This window comes from Anabrus simplex, chromosome 8, assembly GCF_040414725.1.
Source record: "Anabrus simplex isolate iqAnaSimp1 chromosome 8, ASM4041472v1, whole genome shotgun sequence".
NCBI lineage: Eukaryota > Metazoa > Arthropoda > Insecta > Orthoptera > Tettigoniidae > Anabrus > Anabrus simplex.
In genome coordinates, this window is record NC_090272.1 from 91,396,329 (window position 1) to 91,423,442 (window position 27,114).

At 45.2% G+C, this 27,114-nt stretch overlaps 1 protein-coding gene across 3 annotated transcripts in view; it reads right to left on the reverse strand.

Annotated features, from left to right (window-relative positions):
- LOC136878832 (caspase-1) overlaps nt 1-27,114 on the reverse strand; it is a 513,173-nt gene that overhangs the window by 181,569 nt on the left and 304,490 nt on the right. The window contains exon 1 of one of the 3 annotated variants that reach the window (XM_067152350.2): nt 8,441-8,599. The exons of 1 other annotated variant lie outside the window; for it this stretch is intronic. In XM_067152350.2, coding sequence (XP_067008451.1) covers nt 8,441-8,563 — 123 coding nt within the window. In that variant the 5' untranslated portion in view covers nt 8,564-8,599. Of the gene's footprint in view, nt 1-8,440; nt 8,600-27,114 lie in introns of those variants that run through there. One more of the 3 variants, XM_067152352.2, reaches the window with a different exon arrangement.

Sequence of the window (27,114 nt, forward strand, 5' to 3'; positions counted from 1 at the left end):
GGTATGTGGTTAAAATTGTACATGCAGCTCACCTCCAGTGGGGGTGTGTTCCTGTGAAGAGCTGCACCACTTCAGGATGAGGATACGAGTTTACTTTATTATTAATATTATTAATATTGTTTAATAATAAATCGAAGTATTAATGATTCATTCTGTACCTGAAAGTATACAAAACAAAATTAATTCTTCACCTTGACACCTGTACGTATCTAGGTCAACCAATCCGCCGCTGTGCACATGTCTCCCCCCACTGGCCCGAACAAATACCACTACTCAGCCATCAATGCGGAGCACAAAACATAATTACAGGCCAGGCCAGTCGATGATGGCTGCGTAAGAAGTTTACAGTAAGAACACGAGGGTCTCAATTACCAGAAGGGAAGACGCCTGTTTCAGTTTTAAGCTAGCAACCTGTAAGATCCTTCGCACAATCGCATTACATTTTGCTTCCAAAGCTCAGCGTTGTACGAGCAAGATGAGTGTCAGCGGAGTGTTTAGCTAACGTTCGACTCTCGCCGACTAGAATTTGCTGAGTTCAACATAGTTTCACTTGAAGTGCGTAGATTAATTATTCAGCAGATATACTGATTAAATATGGTGTTTATAACATAGTGAATTTCAACATAGGCTATACGTTTCAATGCCACGGAAAAACTCTTAAGAAATTGCCACTTACTATATTGTTAAGGTTGCCAAAATCATTAATTATAACAACTCTCCATGAGAAGAATGTGCTTAATCGATTTAAAAAATCTATCGTATGTTAATACTGGAATCTGAACCATGCTTTTACCGTACGGTATTTTAAACAATTACTTAACGATCTTATGCCACATACTGCCAATTTCTGGTTATTTCAGGAATTACAATATTTATATGTCCGCCTCTGTGGTGTAGTGGTTAGTGTGATTAGCTGCCACCGCCGGAGGCCCGGGTTCGATTCCCGGCTCTGCCACGAAATTTGAAAAGTGGTACGAGGGCTGGAACGGGGTCCACTCAGCCTCGGGATGTCAACTGAGTAGAGGTGGGTTCGATCCCCACCTCAGCCATCCTGGAAGCGGTTTCCCGTGGTTTCCCACTTCTCCTCCAGGCAAATGCCGGGATGGTACGTAACTTAAGGCCACGGCCGCTTCCTTCCCTCTTCCTTGTCTATCCCTACCAATCTTCCCATCCCCCACCAAGGCCCCTGTATAGCATAGCAGGTGAGGCCGCCTGGGCGAGGCCCTGGTCATCCTCCCCAGTTGTATCCCCCGACCCGGAGTCTGAAGTTCCAGGACACTGCCCTTGAGGCGGTAGAGGTAGGATCCCTCGCTGAGTCCGAGGGAAAAACCAACCCTGGAGGGTAAGCAGATTAAGAAGAAGAGAAGAATATTTATATATTGCATTATTATATTGCTTCACTTGTATATTAGATGTGCCTAGCTTTAAGCTGTAATCAATGAAGGACTTTACCACATTTTCTATTCTTTTAAATTTGTGTAGGGCCTATGTAATGTGGGGCTCCTTAGCATTAATTTTTGTTTATAATCTTGTAATTATGTATGCAGCAACTGCAATTAGAACTCATGTTCTGTTGTTGCACAAAAAAATAATAATCGTAACCATTCACAGACCGATAGTTATTCGTGGCATGGCTTTTAGTACTAGGAGTGTCCGATTACATGTTTGGCTCGCCTGGTGTGAGTCTTTCTATTTGACGCTCACGGGCGACCTGCGCGTCTGGATGGGGTTTTATTATGATTATGAGGTAGAGAGAGGGTGAAACCGGTGTCGGCACGTAACGTGCTCCTGTCGAATAACACCAAGGGGTCTGCTCTAAGCTTTACGTCTCCATCTGACGGACGAATCACGAGCAACAGTGTAATATGCCCTCATTCCACATGAGCACTGCGGAGAGGTTTGGAAATGAGTCCAGGCTTTGGGCACGCAATCTGCCGGCCAATATTCTGATGGTGAAAATGTTTTCGACCAAAGAGACTCGAACCACCAAACCACAGTGTCATAACATATCGACTTGAGCCAGCAGGCGGGCAGACCAACAGCGAAAATACAACTTGACCATTGTGCGTATGGCTGGGGGCGATATCCTCTGCCTAGGGGCGTGACTTTTTCGCATTAATTTATGTTCGATTTCGCGAAAAGGAAACAAATTTTCGCGTTATTTCGCGAAATAAGGCTGACCCCAACGCTTTTACTTCGCGTTAATCATTCCCTACAATTATTAATCGAAAGTTTAATTCGTGAGATTTGTGAATTATTTATGTGAAAGATAGATAATAAAGAAACAATATTGATAGCCATTCATTATTCCTTATGCAATCTTGTTTAGAACTATAATATAGCCCTAATCAAGATTTCATAACAATTTACCCTTTCACCCTGCATGACCGTAGCTTTTACCCTATATGGCCATACTGTTAGGGATTTGGTAGAATATGAATATGAATACGACGAGAATCTTCTGTCGAAATGATAAATCCGTATTCTGTCTTCTGTTTCCCTACACGCACGTGATATCGGAATACAATTTCACGATCGTTATTTTCTATGAATTTCGTTGCATTTTCGCACTTATCGCAAAATAAGTAAATTTCGCTTTAAACTAGCCTTGTCGCTTTAATTCGCTGTAATTCGTGAAAAAAAACCCACTAATTTCTTAACCATAATCATACGATTCGTTAAGATGTCTCAAAATCGCTTCAAAATATTTCTTGTCGTGCTTATCGTTAATGCAAAAAAATCATGCCTCTACCTCTGCCTAAAGGGGAACCTCGAGGTGGGTCGGCTGCAGCTGGTCACCTACCCGAGTCTGTTACTGCTTCCAGTGGTGCCAGTCTCCTCACTTCCCCATTCAACCTCCCTCAGTCAATTCTTGTTCTTCTCTTCCGACCCCGATGGTATAATATTTGTGGGGTCTAGGGAGTCTCATTTTCACGCCCTTCCCTTTGTTCTACCAATACCATCGTTCTTCGAAGGGACGGATGCTTTCCTCTCAAAGTTTACGAAAGCATGGTTGCGGCGTAGGACTGCCTCTTAAAACAACCACCACCACCATACAACTTGACCCACGTCTAACCTGTTACTGAATGAAATGTATTCCTCAACATACATCATGGCATATTATAAACGAAGCCAACACCTTGAATGGATATCGCAGAAAATATATCAAAATCGAACCGCAGAATGTAGCTACAAAATGTCAACGTTGACACACGTGGTTACCACTGAAATTTACTTTTAGACCGTGCCATAAATGGGTTGGCATCTCGTGTCCGGTCTGTATTAGTAGGCGACGCTCTCTTACCCGGAGGCCCCGGGTTCGATTCCCGGCCAGGCCAGGGATTTTTACCTGGACCTAAGGGCTGGTTCAAGGTCCACTCAGCCTACGTGATTAGAATTGAGGTGCTATCTGACCGTGAGATAGCGGCCCCGGTCTAGAATGCCAAGAATAACGGCCGAGGGGGATTCGTTGTGCTGACCACACGCCACCTCGTAATATGCAGGCCTTCGGGCTGAGCGGCGGTCGCTTGGTAGGCCTAGGCCCTTCAAGGGCTGCAGTGCCATGGGGTTGGTTTGTTTGTTTATTTATTTATTTAATTATTTATCCTTTACGAGAAGATTGTTGAGTACGTCCATACCTTGCGAGAGCTATATAAGCTGCAGTGTAAGGAATACAAGAACATAATAACATATAGAACATGTAGGGCCTACTTTTCATTATAGACTGTTATACTTTCAAGTTCAGTCTGCAAGCCACCCTGAATTAACGAAGAGCCTCCACAACTGGCTGTAGGACCTGGGTTAGTCCCATTCCTTTCGCAATTAAGTTATCAAAATCTGAGTCTAACTATCGTCACCACGATCTAACTACTTCGCTTACCCTCTATGGCCGGTCCATTATTCTCCTAGGTGACCTATCCTCCTCCATAACTTACATGACCCCGCCACCAAAACTCGTTTACGTGCACAGCTTCATCAGTCGAATTTATTCCTAACTTAGCCTTTATCTCATTTCGAATACTCTCCTACTATAGTTCCCTTATTTGTTAGAGGTTTAACCAACACAAAGGTTTAAAGCTTCAGTGTTTTTTATGTTACAATGACTCAGTTACGTCTTTTGGGGACGATGGGATGGGATAGGCCTAGGACTGGGAAGGTAGTCACCGTGGTCTCAAAGTAGAGCCTACATGTGAAAATAGGAAACCACGGAAAACCATCCTGGAGGCTGGAATCCACCATCTCGCGAATGCGAGCTCACAGGTACGTGACCCGCAGCGAGCAGCCATTTTGATCGGTGTCGGAAAGTTTTAGGCGACGCAAGGGTGGGAGAGGTGCCGACCTCTCACCGCTGGGCTCCGTCGTTCAAATCCCTGTCACTCCAGGTGAGGTTTGTGCTGTACAAAGCGGAGGAGGGATAGGTTTTTCTACGGGTACTCCCGTTTTTCCTGTCGTCTTTCATTCCAACAAAACTCTCCAGTATCATTTAATTTCATCTGTCAATCATTAACCGCTGTCCAAGGGGAGTGCGACAAGCTTCGACAGCCGGCACAGTTCCTATCCTCGCCACTAGATGAGGGCTCCATTCATTCCATTCCCGACACAGTCGAATGATTGGAAACAGGCTGTGGAAGGGTGGGAAAGAGCCAGGTTTGGGAAGGTAACGACCGTGGCCTTAATTGAGGGACAGCAGTATTTTCTGGAGTGAAATGGGAAAGCACGGAAAACCATCTTCAGGGCTTCCGATGGTGGAGTTCGAACCCACCATCTGCAGAATGAAAGCTCACAACTGTGTGACCCGAATGACGTAGCCAACTCCCTCTGACTACCTCCATGTCTTACGTCAAATTTATTAATAAGATAGCCGAGTCTACCCAGCTTTCACTCCCGGACAGCAAGTCTGGAAAGAGAGATGTGCAAAAATGATTTTGTCCGACAGCTCATTTCTCACTTTCAGAATACGATAGCCAGCCTAACGTTGATCGCAACTACGAGCTGACTGCATTACCTTCGTACAACAACAAAATTTTAAATATCCCTGAAACAGTAATACATAAGAGAAAAGTTTTCTGAAAATTGCCCCCCAAAAATACACAAAACGAGACTAAGAGAGGACTGAGAGGAAAGACATAAGAAAAATCTAAACAACTACACGGCCAAAGAATGTGAGATTTATGGGTAAGGATTATTATTATTATTATTATTATTATTTTAATTTGTTTTACGTCGCAGCGACAAAGATAGGCCTTTTGGCGACGATGGGATAGGAAAGGGGTAGAAGTAGGAAGGATGGGGCCGTGTTTTTAAGGCACAGCCCCAGCATTTGCCTGGTGTAAAATGGAAGACCATCTTTAGGGCTGTCAATAGTGGGGTTCGAACCCATTATCCCCGAATGCAAGCTCGAAGCTGCGCGCCCTTAATCGCAAGGCCAAATCGCTCGGTATTATGGGTAAGGAGGTGCGCTCTTAAGAATCCACAAGCAACCCAAACGACGGGAGCTGTAAATAATTTTGGTTAACATTCATAATCTGTAACTGGCTCATTGGAAATTAATACTAAAAATAGCAATAATTATATTTCTGGCGCGGCTTCCCGTTTGGTTCAATTGTTCTCTTAACCCCCTCCCCCTCCATGCCTGTCACTTAGGTTCGTCCCTGTTTGGTTAAGACTAAACACAGGGTTCAGGGAGGATTGACTAATGTATTTCTAAGATAATTGTTCACACAAGTAGTTACAAGATCGGTGCAGATTTCTGTTTACTCGTGAAAATGGGTGTTGGTACGAATGTGTTTTACAGTAACATCCTTGGTAACATCGCTGGCTTTGTGTTATCTGATCCTGTAATGATCAAGAGGGGGCTCCCACTGGGCAGAATGATTGGATCTTTGTTTTCTTATATATAAATGACATGAGTAAAGAACTACATTCACAGATATGTGGATGATGTTATACTTTTCAAAGTAGTAAATGAGTTGCAGGATTGTGAGCGATTGCAAGGGGACCTAGACAATGTTGTGAGATGGACAGCATTCAATATTATGACGGTAAATGGGAGGGAAAGTAAAGCTGAAGTTTCACCTAGGGGAAAAGTCTTGTCTGTTAAAATTACTCATGAGGAACACTAAGTAGTAGGTGTTAATTCTGTATAAGGAATGATCTTCACTGGAGTAATCATATTAACGAGGTTGTATAATATAGAGGTTGCAGATCTCTTAACATAGTTATGAGAGTATTTAAGGGTTGTAGTAAGGATGTGAAGGAGAGGGCATACAAGTATCTGGTAAGACCCCAGTTAGAGTATGGTTCCGGTGTATGGGACCCTCGCCAGGACTACTTGATACGAGAACTGGAAAAGATCCAAAGGAAAGAAGCACGGCATGTTCGGGATGATTTCTAACAAAGGAGTAGTGTTACGAAAATGTTGCAAACTTTGGTCTGGGAAGACTTGGGAGTAAGGAGACAAGCTACTCGACTAAGTGGTATGTTTCGAGCTGTCAGTGGAGAGATGGCATGGAAAGACATTAGTTGATATAATAAGCTTGAGGGGAGCTTTTAAAAGTAGGGAATGCCATAATATAAAGCTGGAATTAAAGAGGACAAATATTAATTTATAGGACAGGGATTAAGGGATTGGCATAAATCATCAAGAAAAATGTTCGATACATTCCCAAGTTGTTTGAAAACGTTTAAGAAAAAGCTAGGTAAACAATTGATAGGAATCTGCCACCTGGGCGACAGCCCTAAATGCCGTCGATTATTGAATGATCCTACAACATGTGTTTTAAAATAACGCAAAACAGTGTTAGGGTTCTTTAGGAAACGAATTTGTCTAGTCTTCCATAACGTAAAGACGAGAGAACGATAATATTAAGTAGAGCATTTGATTCCGTTTCTGAACTTTTTTCACGACCAATCTTGTAAAAGTAAATGGTTTTGTAGAGTATTCACACCTGGAATTTATTTTCGCTACAAACATTCAGCAGCACCACCACCAGCTTCCATATTTTTGGCTTAGGTGAGAGTTTATTTTATATCTATTTTGTCCCACAACGAGTTTTCATCCACGAGACAAATGCGAGAGCATTAATATGATAAATTTTAAAAATTACATGTTAATCCCCATCACCAAATTTCACGGGCCACCACAGTAATATTGTATGACTTTTTCTTAAATTATTTATGGACAAGCATTCAATATACTCGAACGGAAAAACATGTTGAAATGCTCTCAAGGAGATGTGTATTACGTTAGGTCAAGTGCTAACAAACAGCGCGGATACTGAACTACTTCAGTCATGAAGGATACGCACGTGTTCACGGAAGTGCAGCGTTAGCATTTCAGTATATGTGCAGGTGTAAAGCAATGCTAGCACAAAGAAGAGGGGTTCCTTTGTAATGCATCTAACCCTCACAGGGGTTACGACCCACCCTCTAGCAACAGGTGCAACACACAGGTTGCAGAAGAACGACAACAAAATCCCGTACACTGCAAGTCTGACGTAAGCTGCGCGCGACTTCAAAACAGAGTACTTCCAGGTGGTAGAATGTGAATATTCACGTAATTAAATCACCTACCACACTCGTAGTTTCGTTTAATGACACTATATAAGATTTGTTAACGATAGATATTCGCTGTTAATGGATGAAACATTCACAACACTCGGGTATTTCCAACGTAAACAAATTTCTGAATAAAAGTGATGAAAACTTGCACGGGAATACACAACAGTTGTGAATGAAAAGCAGGGTGGGAAAATTGTCCAAATAATTCCAGTCGTTGAACAACGAAGAGTCCAAGACACTACAAATTAAAATATATCAAGTGTCCGTGGATATTCAATCAAATGCACTATTTTTAATTTAAGACCTGCCATTAACGCGCATAACGCTATTTTGGAGTAACACATTAAGAGACTGGGTTTGCGAGCCGAAGCGAGTTCTTCATTTTTATGTACACTATTTCATGGCCCTTCTCTTTCGACCGCCGAAACCTTTATTCTCCAAAGGACCGAAGATCTTCCATTTTTCCCTACTAGTAAGTGTTACGGGAGGATGGGTGCCCAGTTGTTATTACTCTTAAAACAATCACCACCCCCGCCACTAGACATATCCAGCATTTTTCGGATCCTTTCTGCTTCACCCTCACACCATTATAATTAAGTATATGAGGACTGCTTCACCCTGATCCGGTATGCCGTAAATTGCAGCCTTCATAAACTTCACATGATAAAGGTTGCAGTTCGTTGATGCTGACACCATGAAGTGCACAGATTACACTTAATTTAGTCCTCCCCACTATCTCTAACTTCAGTACTCTATATACACAAACTACTGCTGCCGTTGAGTTTGGAAACAAATTATGATAGACCACTCTTATCGAATTCTCATTGTAAGAAGCCACACACACTCTGAGTAAAATCAGTGTTGACAAATCAATGCTTACCTCTGTCCGTTGTTTATTCCGCGGGCGCTCGGAGAGCAAACATGCGTGCAAGCTCTGCCTGTCTTCTGCATACGGTTCTGCGAGGCAACTGGTTTTTACGCTCGTACGTTCACTGCGCGACATCTACCGTGCAAATGACGAAGCTACTGCTTCTGATACCGCACGTCGCTGGGTGGGAGCGTGCGTTTCTTGGAATACTGCTGTGACTGCTGGTCGATCACGAGCACCCAAGTGCGAGCTGCGCTAGAAGATCGGACCAGCTGGGAAAACGTCAAGTCGCGCATGAGCACTTCGGACGATCCAGCGTAGCTGATGGAACCCGCACGTGCATGGCATCACCCTCCACTTGTCGATCCCTCCCTACCCTCCCACCCAGCGAACAAGACTTAACTGGGAAGGGGTGACGACAGACAACATGAAGTCTTATACTGTGTAATTCGGAAGTTCGCTTTAATAGATTTAAAGTAATATACTGCCGGCATTTGTTATTTTGTTAATTCTTTTATTTCATGACAATTTTTATTATTACGATACCGATACGGAGTATCTATTTCGGGATACACTTCGAAAGAATTACAAGTAATGATGTCTCTTCGCCATAATACCACGGCATTTCCCGATAACACATACGGAAAAATCGATCATTCCATTCATCATACTCGATCTAGTGCCACACAGGGTTCAAATCTTGGACCAATAATTTTCCTAAATGCATGGAGTATTCAAACATATTGTTATTCGCAGACGATATAAAAGTTTTCTAAACTGCAGATTTCTTCAGAAAGACCTCAAGAGCAAGGAAGCGATAGTAACAAGTTTTAGCATAAACAAGTGTTAACTAATTATATTTTCAAGAAAACAAAACAAACCAGTCATTCACATATTACATTGAATACTAACTCGTCATCAGTAAATTCTATCAGGAATCTTAGTGTACATTTTGACGCTAAACTGACTTTCTCTGTACACAAACGAAGTAGCTCCAGATAGATACTTAAGAGTTCTAAGATTTATTAAGAGATGCACGCAAGGCAATAAAGTTATTATACAACTCCTTTGTAAGAAGTCGGCTAAATATGCATCGGTAATTTGTTTAATAGTCTTATTGACATCCTTAGCTTGGTCTCTCTTTTCAAATTGTCCCACATACATTTTTCACGCCCAAAATAAATAAATTACATTCTACTGCTCAAGGCCAAGAACACAGAAACGTAGTAATTCACTAGTGGTAAGTAAAATTATATAAACAAATATCTTAGTTGTTTTCTATTCTAAATTAAAATTAAACTCTCTTGTGTCTTATTGTTAAGCTCAAAGTTTTAGTTCACTTCCTTGTTTCTATTGATATCGTCGACATCATCATCAGCATCGATAACATCACAACCATAATAACTTATAATGGAATGAAATGGTGTATGGCTTTTAGTGCCGGGAGTGTCCGAGGACATGTTCGACTCGCCAGGTACAGGTCTTTTAATTTGACGCACGTAGGCGACCTGCGCGTCGTAATGAGGATGAAATGATGAAGACGACACATACACCCAGTCACCGTGCCGGCGAAGTTAACCAATGATGGTTAAAATTCCCGACCCTGCCGGGGATCGAACCCGGGACCCCTGTGGCCAAAGGCCAGCACGCTAACCATTTAGCCATGGAGCCGGACAAGTTATAATCATAGAAGTAGTACAGATTTACAATTGTTAAATTATGCTCGTATATAACATAATATTTGTAATATTGTTTTCGATTGTCGATATTATACTACTGAAGAAAATTGTATTATTAATTTACATACGACTATTTTTACAAGGAATTCCATTGGAGTTAATATAATTTTAAGTTACTTTTTCATTTTCGTTTAATGTAATACTGTGTATGTTTCACATGTCTGGAGCAAAATAAATAAATAAATAAATAAATAAATAAATAAATAAATAAATAAATAAATAAATAAATAAATCCTGGTTAGCCTCCTAATAGAGACCAGACACGACTCTAAGTAGAAAATGCTTCGTGTGGCAACTGGTTTTTAATTTACCTTCATCAACTTTTTTGTTGCTATCTTGCTTTACATCGCACCGACACAGATAGGTCTTATGGCGACGATGGGATAGGTAGGGCCTAGGAGTAGGAAGGAAGCGGCCGTGGCCTTAATTTAGGTGCAGCCCCAGCATTTGCCTGGTGTGAAAATGGGAAACCATGGAAAACCATCTTGAGGGCTGCCGACAGTGGGATTCGAACCCACTATCTCCCGGATGCAAGCTCACAGCTGCGCGCTCCTAACCGCACGGCCAACTCGCCCAGTCCTTCATCAACTAACCGAATGAACAACTGAACCTAATCATTCATTCCACAAAATATCACTGCCGTCAGTAATGCAACCATCACAATATATTTTTTTGGCTGTCCTCATTTGTTTTTCTTTTTTCTCTTTCGTGTGGCTATTTCTAGCCGAGTGCAGCCCTTGTAAGGCAGACCCTCCGATGAGGGTGGGCGGCATCTGCCATGTGTAGGTAACTGCACAGTGTTGTGTGTGGTGTGTGAGTTGCAGGGATGTTAAAATCCACGACCCGGCCTGGAATCGAACCGCGACCCTCTGAACCGAAGGCCAATACGCTGAACATTCAGCCAACGAGTCGGACATTTGTTTCTGTAAGCAATGGTTACTGACAAAAATGAGGGCAATAGGAATAGGCAGAAGCGTGAGTGATTTTGTGGCTAATTTCTAGAAAAATAGAACTCAGAGGGGCATTATCTGATCCTGTAATGATTAAGAGGGGAGTTCCTCAGGGCAGTATCATTGGACCTTTGTTTTCTTACATAAATGATATGAGTAAAGAAATGGAATCAGAGACAAGGCTTTTAGAAGATGATGTTACACCGTAATAAATGTTACAGGATTATGAGAGACTGCAAATAGACCTCGACAATGCTGTGAGATGGACAGTAGACTGAATAAAACGTCAGGTTGTGAGCTTCACCAAAAGGATAAGTCCTCTTAGTTTGAATTACTGTGTTGAGGGAGTGGAATACCTCATGGGGATCATTAAGTACCTAGGCGTTAATATAAGAAAGATCACATAAACGAGACTGTACATACAGATTACTTCATATGATTACGAGGGTTTGTAGCGAGGATGTAAAAGAGTGGACAAAGTCACTGATGAGACCACAATTATGGGCGCTATTCACAATGCGGGCGTGTTAGGACAACTGAACCGAGCCAAGCCGGGTTGAGTGATTTGACGTTATTAGCGGACTGGTCACGGCCTGAAGCTCATGTACTGCATTCCAAGTTTGTTTATAGTTTTAAGGATGTCGCAATCGTTACAGTTATTGCTATTGACAGACAATGCATGGGGTAGACACATAGTGTTAAAGAGGAGAATAAGAAGGCGCTACTGGATACATGACAAACACAGAACATGATAGCCTATGGGAGTTCTATGCTCTGTTTGATGACCTGCGAAGTGATGAACGTTTCTGGAGATACTTCAGAATTACTTGGACTATATTTTACAATCAATTCGTCCATCAGTTGTTAAACAGAACAAAATTTTCGCAAATCTATAAGACCTGAGGAGAGGAGCGGCCGTGGCCTTAAGGTACAGCTCCAGCAATTGCCTGGTGGGAAAATGGGAAAAACGGAGAAACATCTTCAGAGCAGCCGACAATGGGGTTGTGATTATGCAGATATATCACTAGTCTCAACACTGTTGCAATGAATATGGGACCCGTTTCCTTCGAACGAATATTTCAATACTTATTATACTGGTCATACTATCCATTGCGGCGATTAGGGGTGGAGAGGGGAGGGGGGGGCAGTCGCCCCCTCACTTTGTGGAGAAAACATTACATTTTTATTCCAGTTTAGCTGGCTGAAACTAAGAATGATATGAATTATTAAAACAATTTGTACAAGCCCTGTTGTCTTTTCACAGCTAATCATTTCCTCTACTACCTTTAATCATTAACATAATTATTAGCGGAAATACGCAACAAGTGTCGTTCGTCATGGCTAACCGATTTGTACAGGGTGATCACAAAGTCTCATTACCCACTATGTATTACATAGATCGTGTTTCCTATGTATTACGCTGATGTTAATGAATTGTGTTCTTATTGTTGTAGGTGTTGATATACATCTAAAACATGACGGATGAGTCCACTTACACCATGGAGGAACGGACTGTAATGAGCACGTGGGCTCACGAACAACCGCATACCGGTAAGTCAATGAGAGATATTCAGCATGATTTCACTGTAAGGTTTCAGAAACCTTCCCCACCAAAATCAACAGTTTTGCGGTGGGAGAGAAAGCTCTTTGCAACTGGTGGTTCTGTCCATTTGCCTGCGCCTTTGGAGTGACCACCCTGAAGTCCGATCTCTCATCCTGCGATAACGCATTATGAGTGTTCATTAAACAGGAGGTTGCTGCCACACGTTACGAGACAGTTGACGAACTTAAGGATGTTGTTCGACGTGCATTGACTACCATCACGCCAGCAATGTTGAGGAGAATTTCACATCGTACATGGAGAATCAAACTCTGTTATGAAAACGATGGTGTACACAAAGACACCCTGGAATAAATAATAACGAACAGTCACACTACCCCAAAGTTGTCCTCCGCCATGATCCCACAACAATAAGACAACAATTCATTACAATCTGGCCCGGTTTCATCAACACATGTTAGTACTTAACAAGGTGTTAAATCATTTTAACATACAATTTAAGAAAATTTGCGTTACATCAACAAGTGTTCACGTTAACAAATGTTAAACTGCGTATTAAAGTTAACATCAGCCATTTCCCATGTTAAAAGGCTAACATTAGCATTTAGCAACCTGTTCCAAAATGGCTGCTTACCTTTAGATGCGGAATTGCTCTATTTAGATCTTTTACACAATAATCCTGATCGAAGAAGAGTTCAGCGACGTAATGAATTTGAACATTTGACGGATGCAGAATTTCTTCATAGATACAGGTTATCGAAAATAGTCGTTGCTAAGGTTGTTGACGGAGTTCGAGTGAGGGTGGAATATCCTACGAAGAGAAACTCTCCTCTTTCTCCAATGTTGCAGGTACTGATAACATTACGATTGTTTGCTACTGGTTCTTTTCAGATACCGTAATGGTCGAAGACAATGCTGGAATTTCTAAAGCCACTGTTAGTAGAGTTGTTTGTCGAGTGTCTGCAGCAACAGCATCCATGAGAAAGAGGTATGTAAGCCTAACATTCCCTTCAGTAGCAGAACGTCAGCAAATTATCCGCGACTTATATGAAATAAGCCATTTTTCTGGTGTTCTAGGTGCAATAGATTGCACACATTTAAGAATCCAATCACCTGGAGGCAACAGGGTCGAAATATATCGTAACTGGAAGGGGTATTTCTCTGTTAATGTTCAGGTGATTAGTGATCCTAACCTCCAAATCAGGGATATAGTTGCTAGGTGGCCTGGTTCTGTACACGTCAGTACAATATTTAATAACTCCCATATCAGAGCACAGTTTGAAGTGGGGACAATTAACGAAGGGATTTTGTTAGGTGATAGTGGATACCCGCTCTTTATTTACTAATTCAATTAACAACTCTTTTTCGAAGGAGGAAAAATTGGAACTACGGCTCCGTTTCACTTCACGCGCCATATTTAACAGCTGTACTCGAAAAAAAGCGCATCGGAGCGCGCTGTAAAACAGCATGTTCGTACCACTGCCTCCTTGATTCGCACCAATTCGCCATGTTAGGAGAGTTATCAGTCGATCAGTTAACATTTCACAAGAAAAGTTTGATGAAACCCAAGAAACCTAACAAGATGTTAAATTTTAAACTCAGTATTAACTAACTACTTGTTAGTATATATTTAACATGTGTTGATGAAACCGGCCCTTTATGTAATACATACGGGGCAATGGGACTTTGTGATCACCCTGTATAGCGCCACAGCACGTAGTGGACACTTTGCATGTGCTGTGAGGAAGGGTAGGGTATGTTGGTGAAGATCATGGACACAGGTATGATCACGGGTATGATTCACACACTTGCAGCGCGCATTCGCCAGTCTGGCAATCTCTTCAGAATCTGTTAGTTTCTTAGTGTTAGTCAAATACTAAATTTTGTATAATCACGGCTTACTTCTATTTAATTGTAATACATGTGTAATTTTGTAGCATTTTTTCCAGTTTTGATGTAGGGCCTATATATACCACAAACCCGGGTACGTTCTGTTGTTTGTACATGTTTTGCCCGCCCAGCCACCGCTACAGATACTATCTAATCACTATGAATGTATTTGACATTTGTGAGAAAACTGCTGCCTTTTGAAAGTGGTTTTCCAGAAATAATGCCATAATTTACTCTGTTACCGGGGTCTTCACTTTCGGCATATCCTTCGAAACAATGTTTCTGATAGGCATACCTTTACGTCTCATACTTTTCGTGTTATTTTGAACTTTGTCATTAAGCTTAATAATAGTCTCCTGATTACACAGCTGTTCTTTCATTTTATTGTTTGCTGTTTGTTTTACGTAGCCCTGGCACAGACATGTCCCATGACGACGATGGGATGGGACAGGAAAGGGCTAGGTTTGTAATGGGAAACCACGGAAAACCATCTAGGATTGTCGACAATGGGATTCGAACTCACCATCTCACGAATGCAAGCTCACAGCTAAGTGACTATATCGCTCGGTAGTTGCTATTCTAGCTGATGGTCAGTTCTTGTGAAACCAAATGTTGTGAGAGACTTTTCGGATCGCACATGGTTTTGGGATTGCTGATAATGCTGCACAGCTTTCAATACATTATTTCTATCATCGCATTCTGAATATTGTTCAAAAGTGCCCTTTTCGTTCGAAAACAAACATGACCAACAGTATAATTCTGAGGTGATTCTGCAAGTACACAACCAGTTAGTTTTTCCATATCAACATTAAATTGCTGGACGCATGTCTGCACTATTGTTTACCGATTCGGCAAGCCTGAAATCAGTTCTCCATTTGCATTCTTTTATTTTCTTTTTCAAAACTTCGCGCTCCAAACGTCCGCTTCCTCTGCCCTTCCAATATGCATTATCAGCACTCCTCCGTCCTCGCCCCTTTATCAGTTCTGGCAGCCGGCTCTTGTCTCTCATCGCATGGAATGTGTTATAATCATCGCTGCGCACTAAGTGTCAGTAGCGTAGCCAGGATCGACCGATGAGAGGGTTATGGTTACAAAATGATGATAGAATATAGTAATGAAGGTGCTCGTGCATGTGTGGTGCGCGATGCGCGAGTCGTAAGGACATACATGTAAAATATGTTGATATCCAGATTGCAGTACGGGTACATTACAAAATCTTGCATTAAAATACAGAACATGAGAAATATGATCAAAGTAAGTACTTTTACGGCGAATGGTGTGTTCAGATCACAATCTAAAATCCAACTTTGATGCTTCTTAGAAAATAAATTCAAGAGATCTGTTGGTTTTGCAATGTTGTCTATGAATATTCAAAAGAGCTACCCCTTTGAGTCGACTTTCACTCGTTTGTCGGTTTCTGTTTCTCTTTTATAAAAATTCCATAGGGGCGGGTTCTAACCCCCTAGGAATCCCCCCCTTGGCTACGCTTCTGCTATTTGTCAATGCCTTCCCTGATGATGATGCTTGTTGTGTTAAGGGGCCTAACATCGAAGGTCATTGGCCCCTAATGGAACGAGATGGACGACATGATACATGATATTTAAAATTTTAAAATGTATCCACTGACAAGAGGTAAAAAATGGTGATGAGAACATGAGTATGAAATTAAAACAGCAGTGGATCTAATTCGCTTTGCGTTATTTTCTAATAAAATGAGAAAGTACAGGGGAAAAAGGAATAAGGCATTGCCTGGTAGTGCAGATATAACTTATATACATAATTTACATTAGACGTTAAAATAACACATTAAAATACGCAACACAAACTAAAATGAAGTCAATATAAAAGCGCAATTGACAAAAATACACGAGGACAAAGGGCATCATTAGACACGATAAAACAGACCACTATCCCTCATAAAGCGGATTACGAGGTCTGCTGACTGCTCGTCATCTCGCAAGATAAGGGAGATGGTACCCGGGAGGTTAAGACTACGGCGAAGATCGATCAGGTCCACACACTCCGTAAGGATGTGTACCACGATAAGATGGTCGCCGCAGGTACACACCGGAGGGGGTTCTCCTTTCAAAAGATGCGAGTGAGTCACGATACCGTGGCCGATCCGAAGACGACATAATACCATGGCTTCCCTCCGCGAAGCCCGAAGGGAAGTCCTCCATACCTTCGTTGTTCCTTTTATCGCTCTCAGCTTATTGGGAAATGGAATGGCCTGCCACTCCATCTTCCAATGGAACATAACCAGATATCTAAGGTGAGAGCGAATATCACTTGCTGGAACCTTGAAAGGCAACGGGGGCAGTGTAACTCCCTCCTTGGCAGCCTGATCTGCTAACTCGTTTCCTTCTATGCCCATGTGGTTTGGGAGCCACAGAAACGTGATTCTGGTGCCGGCACACGAACACCCGGCCAGCAGGTCCTGGATCCGCTGCACCAGAGGGTGCCGAGGGAAACGGGTATCAATAGACTGGAGCGAACTCAAGGAGTCAGTACACAGAAGAAAGTGTCGGCGCTCATTGTACAGTGCGTACCGCAGAGCTCCACAGATAGCATGGAGCTCTGCTGTGTACACACTACAGGTTTCCGGGAGAACATAAAGAAACCTACCATTGTCAACAATGAACGCACAGCCCACCTTCGTATCTGTCCTTGAACCATCCGTGTAGACGACGACTGAACCTGGGTAGCCGCCAACAACGGACAGGAAGAGTCTCCGATAAATCGAAGGGTCCGTGTTTTCCTTTGGGCCAATGTGCAGATCCAGGATTATTTCAGGTCGTCGAACGACCCACGGAGGTACCCCACTGGGTTGTCTGACAAGGCAAGGAACCGAAGGTACGTCAAACAATCTGTAACTGCTATCCAAGCGTATTCCAACCAGCCGCGTTGTTCGAGGACAAACAGCGTACAGCAAACGGTTGACATTGTTGAACACGTAAGGATAGCTTGGATGAAATGGCATCTGTCGCAAATTAGCAGCACAGGCAAGAAGCATTTGCTGGCGCCTCAGATGTAAAGGCGGCACACCAGACTCAGCGAGTAGGCTAGCTATGGGGCTTGTTCGAAAAGCTACCGACGCCAACCGAACCCCGCTCTGGTGGATGCTGTTCAGCTTTGAAAGGACACTTGGTCTTGCTGAGCCATATGCTGCACTGCCGTAGTCTAACCGGGATAAAATATGTGCCCTATAGAATCGTAGGAGCACCGTGCGATCCGCTCCCCAATTGGTGCTGCTAAGAAACTTCAAGAGATTAAGCCTCTTGGTGCATTGCACTTTTAGCTGCCGCACGTGTGGCTCCCACGATAATTTACTATCGACAAGGAGCCCAAGAAATCGGTAAGTGTCAACAACTGGAAGGACGACATTTCCTAAATAAAGCTCAGGATGTGGGTGAAAAGTACGTTGACGACAAAAGTGGACAACAGAGGTCTTTGCGGCAGAAAACCGAAAGCCATGTTCTAAGGTCCACTGCTCCACCCTCCTAATAGCCTGCTGTAATTGTCGCTCTGCGACTGCCATACTGCACGAGCTATAATGCAGAGCAAAATCGTCCATATATACCGACGGTATTACTACTGGACCAGCAGCAGCGACAATACCGTTTATGGCAATCGCGAACAGAGTGACACTAAGGACCGATCCTGTGGGACTCAATTTTCCTGAACGTGGTATTGCGAATATGTCCTCCCTACTCGGACACGGAATAGACGGAGGGACAAAAAATTCGCAATAAATACCGGCAAGTTACCTCGGAATCTCCATTGATGTAGGACTGAAAGGATACCATATCGCCACGTGGTGTCGTAGGATTTCTCTAAGTCAAAGAAAACAGCTACCAAGTGCCGTTTGCGGAGAGCTCTCCAGGCGTACCAAGTGGTCAGTGATCAGTGGTGGATCGAGCGGCTCGAAAACCACATTGGTATTCGGACAAGAGTCCTTGTTTATCCAGACACCACACGAGTCTGCGATATACCATCCTCTCAAATAGCTTACACAGGCAGTTTGTAAGACAAATCTGTCTGTAACTTCCTGCATACTTAGGATCTTTGTCAGGCTTGAGGACAGGAATGATTATGCCCTCTCGCCACTGAGACGGAAAATCACCCTCTATCCAGATTCGGTTGAACACATGAAGGAGATATAGTAGACGAACATCACTAAGGTGTTTCAACATCTGGTTATGGATGTTGTCCGGTCCAGGAGACGTGTCCTTGCAAAGCGCTAAGGCGCTGCGGAGTTCCCACTCCGAAAAGGGCACGTTGTAGTCCTCTGAAGCTTGGGTGGCAAAACTAAGGTGATGACGTTCTGCCTCCCGCTTCAGAGCGAGAAAATCACGATGGTAATTCTCGGAACCAGACACATCCGCGAAATGGCTTGCTAGAAGGTTAGCAATCGAGAGTGGTTCAGTGACATTTGAGATGATGGAGTATGTGACGTCATAGACGACACGTATCTCTGCCGAGAAGCTTTCTTACTTTGGCGAATAAGGACTCGCGCCTTAGCGCGGAGTTGTTTAAATGTTACCAAGTTGGCCGCAGTAGGCTGTCTACGGTAACGTTTATGTGCTCGACGGCGTTCTCTGATAGCTGCTGCTATTGCTTCGTACCACCAAGGAACGAGTTTTCGACGAGGAGGCCTCGAGAAGAACGGAATGGACTCCTCAGCAGCAGCAGCAGCAGCAGCAGCAGCAGCAGCAGCAAGAATAACTTGGGTGACGTAAGTTATTTCCTCGCCGACGGTCCGCCCGGTATCGTCGTTAAAGACAGCCAGTGATGTGTACTTTGGCCAATCTGCATGTTTGAGAATCCATCGAGGCTCCCCCTATGTTTCAACATAGTAAGAATAATGGGAAAATGGTCACTGTCACAGAGATCATCGTGTGTATTCCACCGAAACAGCGGAACCAACGTTCGGTTGCATAGACTTACGTCTATGATATGTGTCGTAACGTACACTGAAGTGTGTTGGTTCCCCTGTGTTCAAAACACATAAATCCAGCTCTGTTACTAATGTTTCCAGCTCTCTTTCCCGGGGGCAAGGCGTCTCAGAGCCCCAGATGGGGTGATGGGCGTTAAAATCGTCCAACAAGAGGAAGGGAGGTGGAAGCTGATCTATAAGATCAGTGACATCATTTATGTTAAGAGCCTGGCCTGGTGGAAAATAAACGTTACACACTGTTGCTATGACAGGCAGAGGAACCCGCACCGCAATTGCTTCCAGTGGGGTCCGTAGTGGTACCTCTTCACCACCAAACGTCCGGTGGGCATAATATCGTTCTGTCGAGTATAGTTTGAAATTTCTCAAGACCGTATGACCAGGTCTGAAGTTGGTCTCCTGAATACAAACTATACTCGCTGTGTACTCACTAATTAGCTGACGTAACTCAGCAAGATACCTGTCATAACCGTTACAATTCCACTGTAACAGTGCCATAGTGTGGACTGTAAAAGGAGTGTTAGGTTATCAGCGACAAAATGCTCGCAAGCCTAAACACTATCAACATCTACATTCGTAGATGTAGAGAACAGCGTGACATCCATCCCGTCATCAACAGACGGCGGGGATGCCGCCCAGAACTTCGACGCTTTTCGGGGACGAGCAGGTCCCCTACAAGGAGAGCGCGCAGGTTTGGGAGCAGGAGTACCTCCTGACGCATACTCATACCCCCCAGATGGGGGCATGACTTCTTCGCAGGGGAAGTGCGAGAGCGCTCAGCAAGGGCGCTCTTCTTCGCCGCCTTCTTCTTCTTTTCTGGTTTAGACGGACTGGGAGATGGTTTCCCAGCCCTGGTAGACGATGCCGCCTCCGCCGGGAGGGGCACGGCTTTCGCCGACCTCTTAGGGAGGGGAGACTTAGCCTTCCCCTCTTGCTGTGCCGGCTGGCAGTTCCCAGCCGGCACAGACTTCTGGTTGGTCGAAGTTGGGGTGGTCCCCCCCTTCGAGCTTTTAAGGACGAGCTGACTGCCGTAGTGAAAGGACATACGTGCCTCTCGCTGCGCTCTCTCTCTCCTTGCCAGGCGCTCTGTACTTTCAAGTATCAGCCAGGCACTTGTACTTATTAGTACATTTTCGAAGGAGCATTGTCTGAGCTGTAGCACTTCTCAGTGCTCGCTCTTTCTTCTGTTTCAGGTTATCTTACAAGAGGACCAAGATGGAGAAGCTGACCCTACCAGTGAGACTGGTCGACTACGACTACCAGGGAGCCGTTGAGAAGCTGCTGGACGCGCTCGACACGGCGGATGTCCCCAGCTATGAACGCCCGGGACTGGTGGTGTTCAACCGGCCGGGGGAAAGCGACTACCAGGGGACGCTGCGCGTCTTCGACCACCTGAATGCGACTGCGGAGTTCATCGGAGAGCCACTCCTGCCGATCATCGGCATTATGGTTGCTTCCTGGGCGATCATCATCCGCCCTAACGACGCAGCCAGCTTCAGGGTCTACGAGGAGCGCGCGTCCCAGCAGTTCCAGGTTGCCCGGCTACCAGGACTCAGGGAGCACCTGGACGTCTCGGGGTACCAGGAGGCAGCCTCGCAGACGGAGCCAACGACCGAGGACGGCGGCGGCGCTCCCGAGCGCCGCGACGGCGAGACTCCAGTTGGAAAGCTGTACTTTACGAAGTACACGCAGACCAACAAGGCAACAACCAGGGCGAAGTGGTCGCAGACGCAGGCCTACCAGGAAGGGCCTGTTACCCGGGCGCAAACCAGGAACGCGCCCGTGTTGGTGGAGAGCAGCACAGCGGTGGAGAAGGACGCCCCCTGGCGTACTGATACTGCTGCCCAGGTCCAGCCTGCCTGCACGTCTGTCGAGTTGCAGACCTCGATGTGCGCCCCCAGGACAGGGAACGCAGTCGAGTGTTAGCACCGACCGACGCCACCGCCGCCGCCAGCCAGGAGAAAGAAGAAGATGGCGACGCAGAGGAGACGGCAGCTACCCCGGGGTCACCAGGCCGGGAGGAGGGCCACCAGGGCGAGGCCTCTTCCCCCGCCGAGAAGCAAACCTCGGGAACGACCGACGCCGCCGCCAGCCAGGGGAATGAAGAAGATGGCGACGCAGCGGAGCCACCAACTACCCCGGGGTCACCAGGCCGGGAAGAGGGCCACCAGGACGAGGCCTCTTCCCCCGCCGAGAAGCAACCCCCGGGAAGAAGAAGACGACGCCGCACCAGGAAGCAGAAGGCGACGCTGGCTCACCAGGAGAGGACCGCCAAGCCGCAACCCAGGACTGCTCCCAGGACAGCAGTCAACCGAGGAGCCAATCAGGAGAGGACCTCAGCAGGTAGCGGCAGTCAGGTGAGAGTGAAACGTCCCCCTCAGCAGCTCTTGCAGTGTTTCCGCTGTCTGAGGTAGGGCCACCGTCAGGTCAGCTGTGGGCTCGAGGTGAGGTGCAACCGCTGTGGTGGTGATCACTACTACACGGCCTGCGCAACACTTAGAGACGCGCCGGTGTGCGCCAACTGCTCGGGGGGCCACCCGGCCTCCCATCGCAGTTGCCCTGTCTACCGGGCCATGGCGCGGGCAGAGAGGAAGGAGGCCCGGCGCCATGACCCACCCCTTTCCAGGAGGCCCCCGCCTCGGCGGGCTTGGCCTCATTCTCCGGGATCGGAGACTGGGTACGAGGTACCCCAAGGAGGTGGAGTCGTGTGACAGGCCCTAGTGGTACTTGACGCATGGCTCCGCAGCCGGCAAGGACCGCGCTAGTCACAGCAGTGCCCAGAAGGACTGATCCCCTGAATAACTGGAACGGCGAGGAATTGGTTTATGTTTTGTGCATGTTACCTGTTCCTAACTAACATAACCTCTGGTCTTTTTCCAGCCCACATCCTTGCATGTGCTATCAAAAGATGTCAGGTTTTACATGTAGGCTCTTTCTTCTTTCTGCCTATGTGGTTTTTCCCTGACCCTTCAATACCATACTTCAACACCATATACCTAATACAATCTCGCCTGGTAGCGTGTCTGACATGGAAACAGGCAGATACTCCTTGTATCACTTCCCACTCTTCCCTGCTATCTCTTTCTTCTTCTTAGAAATAATAGCATGTCGGAGGCCATGTAGATTGAGTCGTTGGTCACGCGGGGGGAGCGGGCTTCGGGGGCCCCCCCGAGAAAAAAAAATCGAGCTTTTACTCTTTGCGACGTTGCTGGGAGCAACAACAGTCGCCTTGGGCGCAGCGATCAGCACAGGTGACGATGTAGTAAATGATGAACCTGGAAGACTCTGAGCTATCAAGGTATAGTCGAGTGTACGGGCAGGTGTATTCGTAGAATTAAACTTACGGCGCGCTTCCTGGTAGGAAAGACCATCCAGGGTCTTGATCTCCTGGATCTTCTTCTCACTCCGATATGTCTGACAGTTACGATCCCGAGGAGAATGAAAACCGGAGCAGGTAGTGCACTTGTACGGAGTTGTGCACACCTCCGCGCCGTGAGCTATTCGTCCACATGTACCACATACAGGCTGATTCGAACAGCGAGATACCATATGTCCGAATCGCTGGCATTGATAGCATCGCATAGGAGGCGGGATATACGGCCTCACATCGCAACGATAAGTTGTTACCTTGACTTTCTCTGGTAACACTGACAACTTGAAAGAGACAATGAAGGCACCGGTGGCAACGTTTTCTCCGTTGACCTTGCGCGTAATGCGCCGGACGTGTGTCACGCCACGGTTCTTCATGTCTTCCATCAACTCGTCGTCAGTGTTCAAAATAAGGTCGCGGTGAAAGATGACTCCGCGAACCAGATTCAAGGTCTTATGCTCCTCCACTTTGACGGGGATTTCGCCAAAGTGGTCGCACTTATGCAACTGATCAGCTTGCAGTGCTGTACGAGTCTTCATAAACAAACTACCGTTGCGCATTTTCTTGAGGTCCTCAAGTTCGCCGTAGACGCCTTCGATGTGTGTACTAAAAAGGATCGACTTCACCAGCTTAAAATCATGCCCATCGGTTCTGGTAGCGACCAGAAACCTAGGGACGCTGGATCCAATTTCCTTCACGCTGCGCATGTTCCCAGGGAGTTGAACCTCTCAGGAAAGCAAAAGTTAAAGACTTAAGTGGGGGACCACCTTGAGAGGGGCGACTTCGTTTGGAAGTCATGCCCGAAAACTTCCTCCCCGAATGCCACTCACTCAGATCAGGGGTCTCTGTAGCCGAACCAAGCAGTCAAGGCAATATCCACCTGGTCATAGCAGGTACTGCCCGGGGTCCGATGTTGGACGGTGCCTAATACGGGATGACTGAAGCAATGAGCACTAGGACTCCCTTCTTCCAGTCACCCGCAATAGCATGTACCCCATAGCGTCTACAGAGCACTAAATATAGGGAAAAAAAGAAAAAAAAATAATAATAATACTGTATGTCCTCCTGGCATTCGGCTGTGCGGGGACCTGTGTTGTCAAGGCGGATACTACTGCCAAGGTACATGGCGCTCCCACCCGCAATGTTCCTGGGTGGACAACTGCGGGCTTTTGGGCGTAATCGCACACGTAAGAGGCCCATCTCCGGGCAGCACGCACATGAAAATTTGGAATGGTCTACACCTGACCCTCGGAAAAATAATAAAAAATAAAGAGGTGTACCATGGCCACATGATCCTTTAAGTCGCCTTCTACGACAGGCAGAGCTTACATGTGCGTCCCCCACCCGCAGGGGGTAGTGCGTTTGGTCCGCGAGAGGTATTTTATTTCCCTCAAGTCCACCGGCAAGTCGGTTAGGGGGCCCCCTATCTGCCATCTAGGACGCGCCACGTGGGAGTATCACCTCTCCCACTGCTACGCTTGGCGTAGCAGATTCGTGAAATGCCTTCCCTTCTCGCTATCCAGTACGGACCTGCACACAAAGAAAGCTTTATTTTTAAACTGTTCTTCTGTGACTAGTGGAGGTGGTGGTTGTTTTAAGAGGAAGTACAATTAGGCAACCATCCTCTGTTAACACTAACCAGAGGGAAACGTGCAATGGATCCGACACTTCGAAAAATGAAGGTATAGGCCACAGAAAGACAAGGGCCACGAAGGGCGTGAACATAAGCCTGGACACCTTTAAACCGTCGGTGTCGGAAAAGAACGAATACCAAGGGAGGCCGGACAGGATAAATGAAAGTGAGAAGCCTGGCACAAAAAGAAGAAGCATCAGCAGCAATGCCAGGACTCAGCTTAGGGCCCTTTGGTCGCCAACCCCCTCCCAAGTCGAGAGCTCCTGGGGGCGCTTTTTGTTGCATTTTACGCCAGGCAGGGGATACCGTGGGTGTTATTCTATCGTCCCCACTCAGAGGGGGATACGTCTCTGATTTAGTCCCCCCACACCATATTTGTATGAAATCCTATATATAAGATTGAACATATTATGTACTTACGTGACATATAACTCATCTTTAGAACAGCACGTGCCATATAAACATCTTAACAGAATAGATCATTCTTAAGTAAAAGTAATTTTTAGTCCAGTGGTTCCCAAAGCGTGCGCTGCGGCTCCCTGCGGTGCCACCAAACTTTGACACGGGCGCCGCTCCCAGGACATCTTCGCGTACCTATTCAGTGGTTAGAAATTATAAAAATGTAATATCCGAATGGGTTTCATACTTTAATACCCTTACTAGGTCTGCATAAAAAAGTTTCTATGGGAATGTGTTAATTCTCTCTACCGAGCGAGTTGGCCGTGAGGCTAGGGTCGTGCAGCTGTGAGCTTGCATTCGAGAGAATAGTGGGTTCGAATCCTACCGTCAGCAGCCCTCAAGGTGGTTTTCCGTAGTTTCCCATTTTCACGCCAGACTGTACCTTATGGCCATGGCTGCTCCCTTCCCATTCCTAGCAATTTCCCATCTTTCCGTCACCGAAAACCTTCGATGTGTTGGTGCGACGTTAATAATAATAATAATAATAATAATAATAATAATAATAATAATAATAATAATAATAATAATATTATTATTATTATTATTCTGCTGTCTTATCTTACAATTTCTATCAGGTAGCCCAGTAAGTTAATATTAATGAATGCATAAGCTTTTCTACATTCGGTGTTTCAATTCCATTCAGTAGGTCTTACGTTTGTGAATTCATTTTGAACTGATCTCCATTTAGGGCTTTCGCACAGGAAACAGATGTCTTATCAATCCTATACATAATATTTTCTTAATTTCAAAATAGTTGGAAATTCATCGAGCATCTCCCTTGATAACTTATTTCAATCCTTAACTCCTTTCCTTTTGAAAGAACGGATACTTTTCCCAATTAACCCTCTTGAATTCCAACTTTATCCATCCCATTTTTATTCTTTATAATTTGCTTTACGTCGCATCGACACAGGTCTTATGGCGACTATGGGATAGGAAAGGGCTGGGAGTGAGAAGGAAGCGGCCATGGCCTTAAGGTACAGCCCCAGCATTTTCCTGGTGTGAAAATGGGAAACCACGGAAAACCATCTTCAGGGCTGCCGACAGTAGGGTTCGAACCCACTATCTCCCGGATGCAAGCTCACAGCTGCGCGCCCCTAACCGTATGACCAACTCGCCCGGTCTTCCTACTTAAAAAGAAATAAAAAAATATTCAAGCTTATTCGTCTACTAATGTCACTCCACGCCATCTCTCTGCTAACAGCTCGGAATATACTGCTTAGCTGAGCAGCTCGTCTCCTTACTCTCAAGTCTTCCCAGCCCAAATTTTGCAAAATTTTCGGAACGGCCGCGAGTGTCTATGTCTCCACACCATAATACTAAGTGGATAAGATTATTATTATTATTATTATTATTATTATTATTATTATTATTATTATTATTATTATTATTATTATTATTATTATTATATCAATTACTGACACATGTTGCCTCAGTCTGGAGAAAGGTCACCGTGGATGCAGGCGCTTCGGAAAGCCTGCCTCATTTTCGAGACATCTCGGTTCGCTCCAAGCTCGCACTCCCTTCGTTTAACACTTAAGGACCCGAGTGCTATAGAGTAAGCTAAATGAGGAAACAAAACCCCATGGCGAAGCAACCCCGAAGGGCTATGGCCTACCAATCGATCACTGCTCAGCCCGAAGGCCTGCAGATTATGAGGTGTCGTGTGGTCAGTACGACGAATCCTCTCGGCCATTATTCTTGGCCTCCTAGATCAGTGCCGTCATCTCACCGTCAGACAGCTCCTCAATTGTAATCACTTAGGCTGAGTGGATCTTTACCCAGCCCTCAGATCCAGGTAAAAATCCGTGACCTGGCCGGGAATCGAACCCGGATAAGAGGCACGCACTCTAACCCTACAAAGCGGGGCCGGTCCTGTATGTGTAGCGTTACGTGTTCCATACATCCTTAGATCACTCTCTCCGTCTCTCCGACTGTTGGATACAACCTTTCTCTGCTATGACTCAGTTACAGGAAGAGCGAAAGCGAGAGTGAACTTGACCTCTATGAACACTCAACAAGGCGGGATTCTCCTTTCCAGTGTTCACACCCTCCAAGCACTGAACATATTCATTAACCAAAGGTACTTCTGGGAGGAGGAAGGGTGAGTATTGGGTGAAATTTCAATCC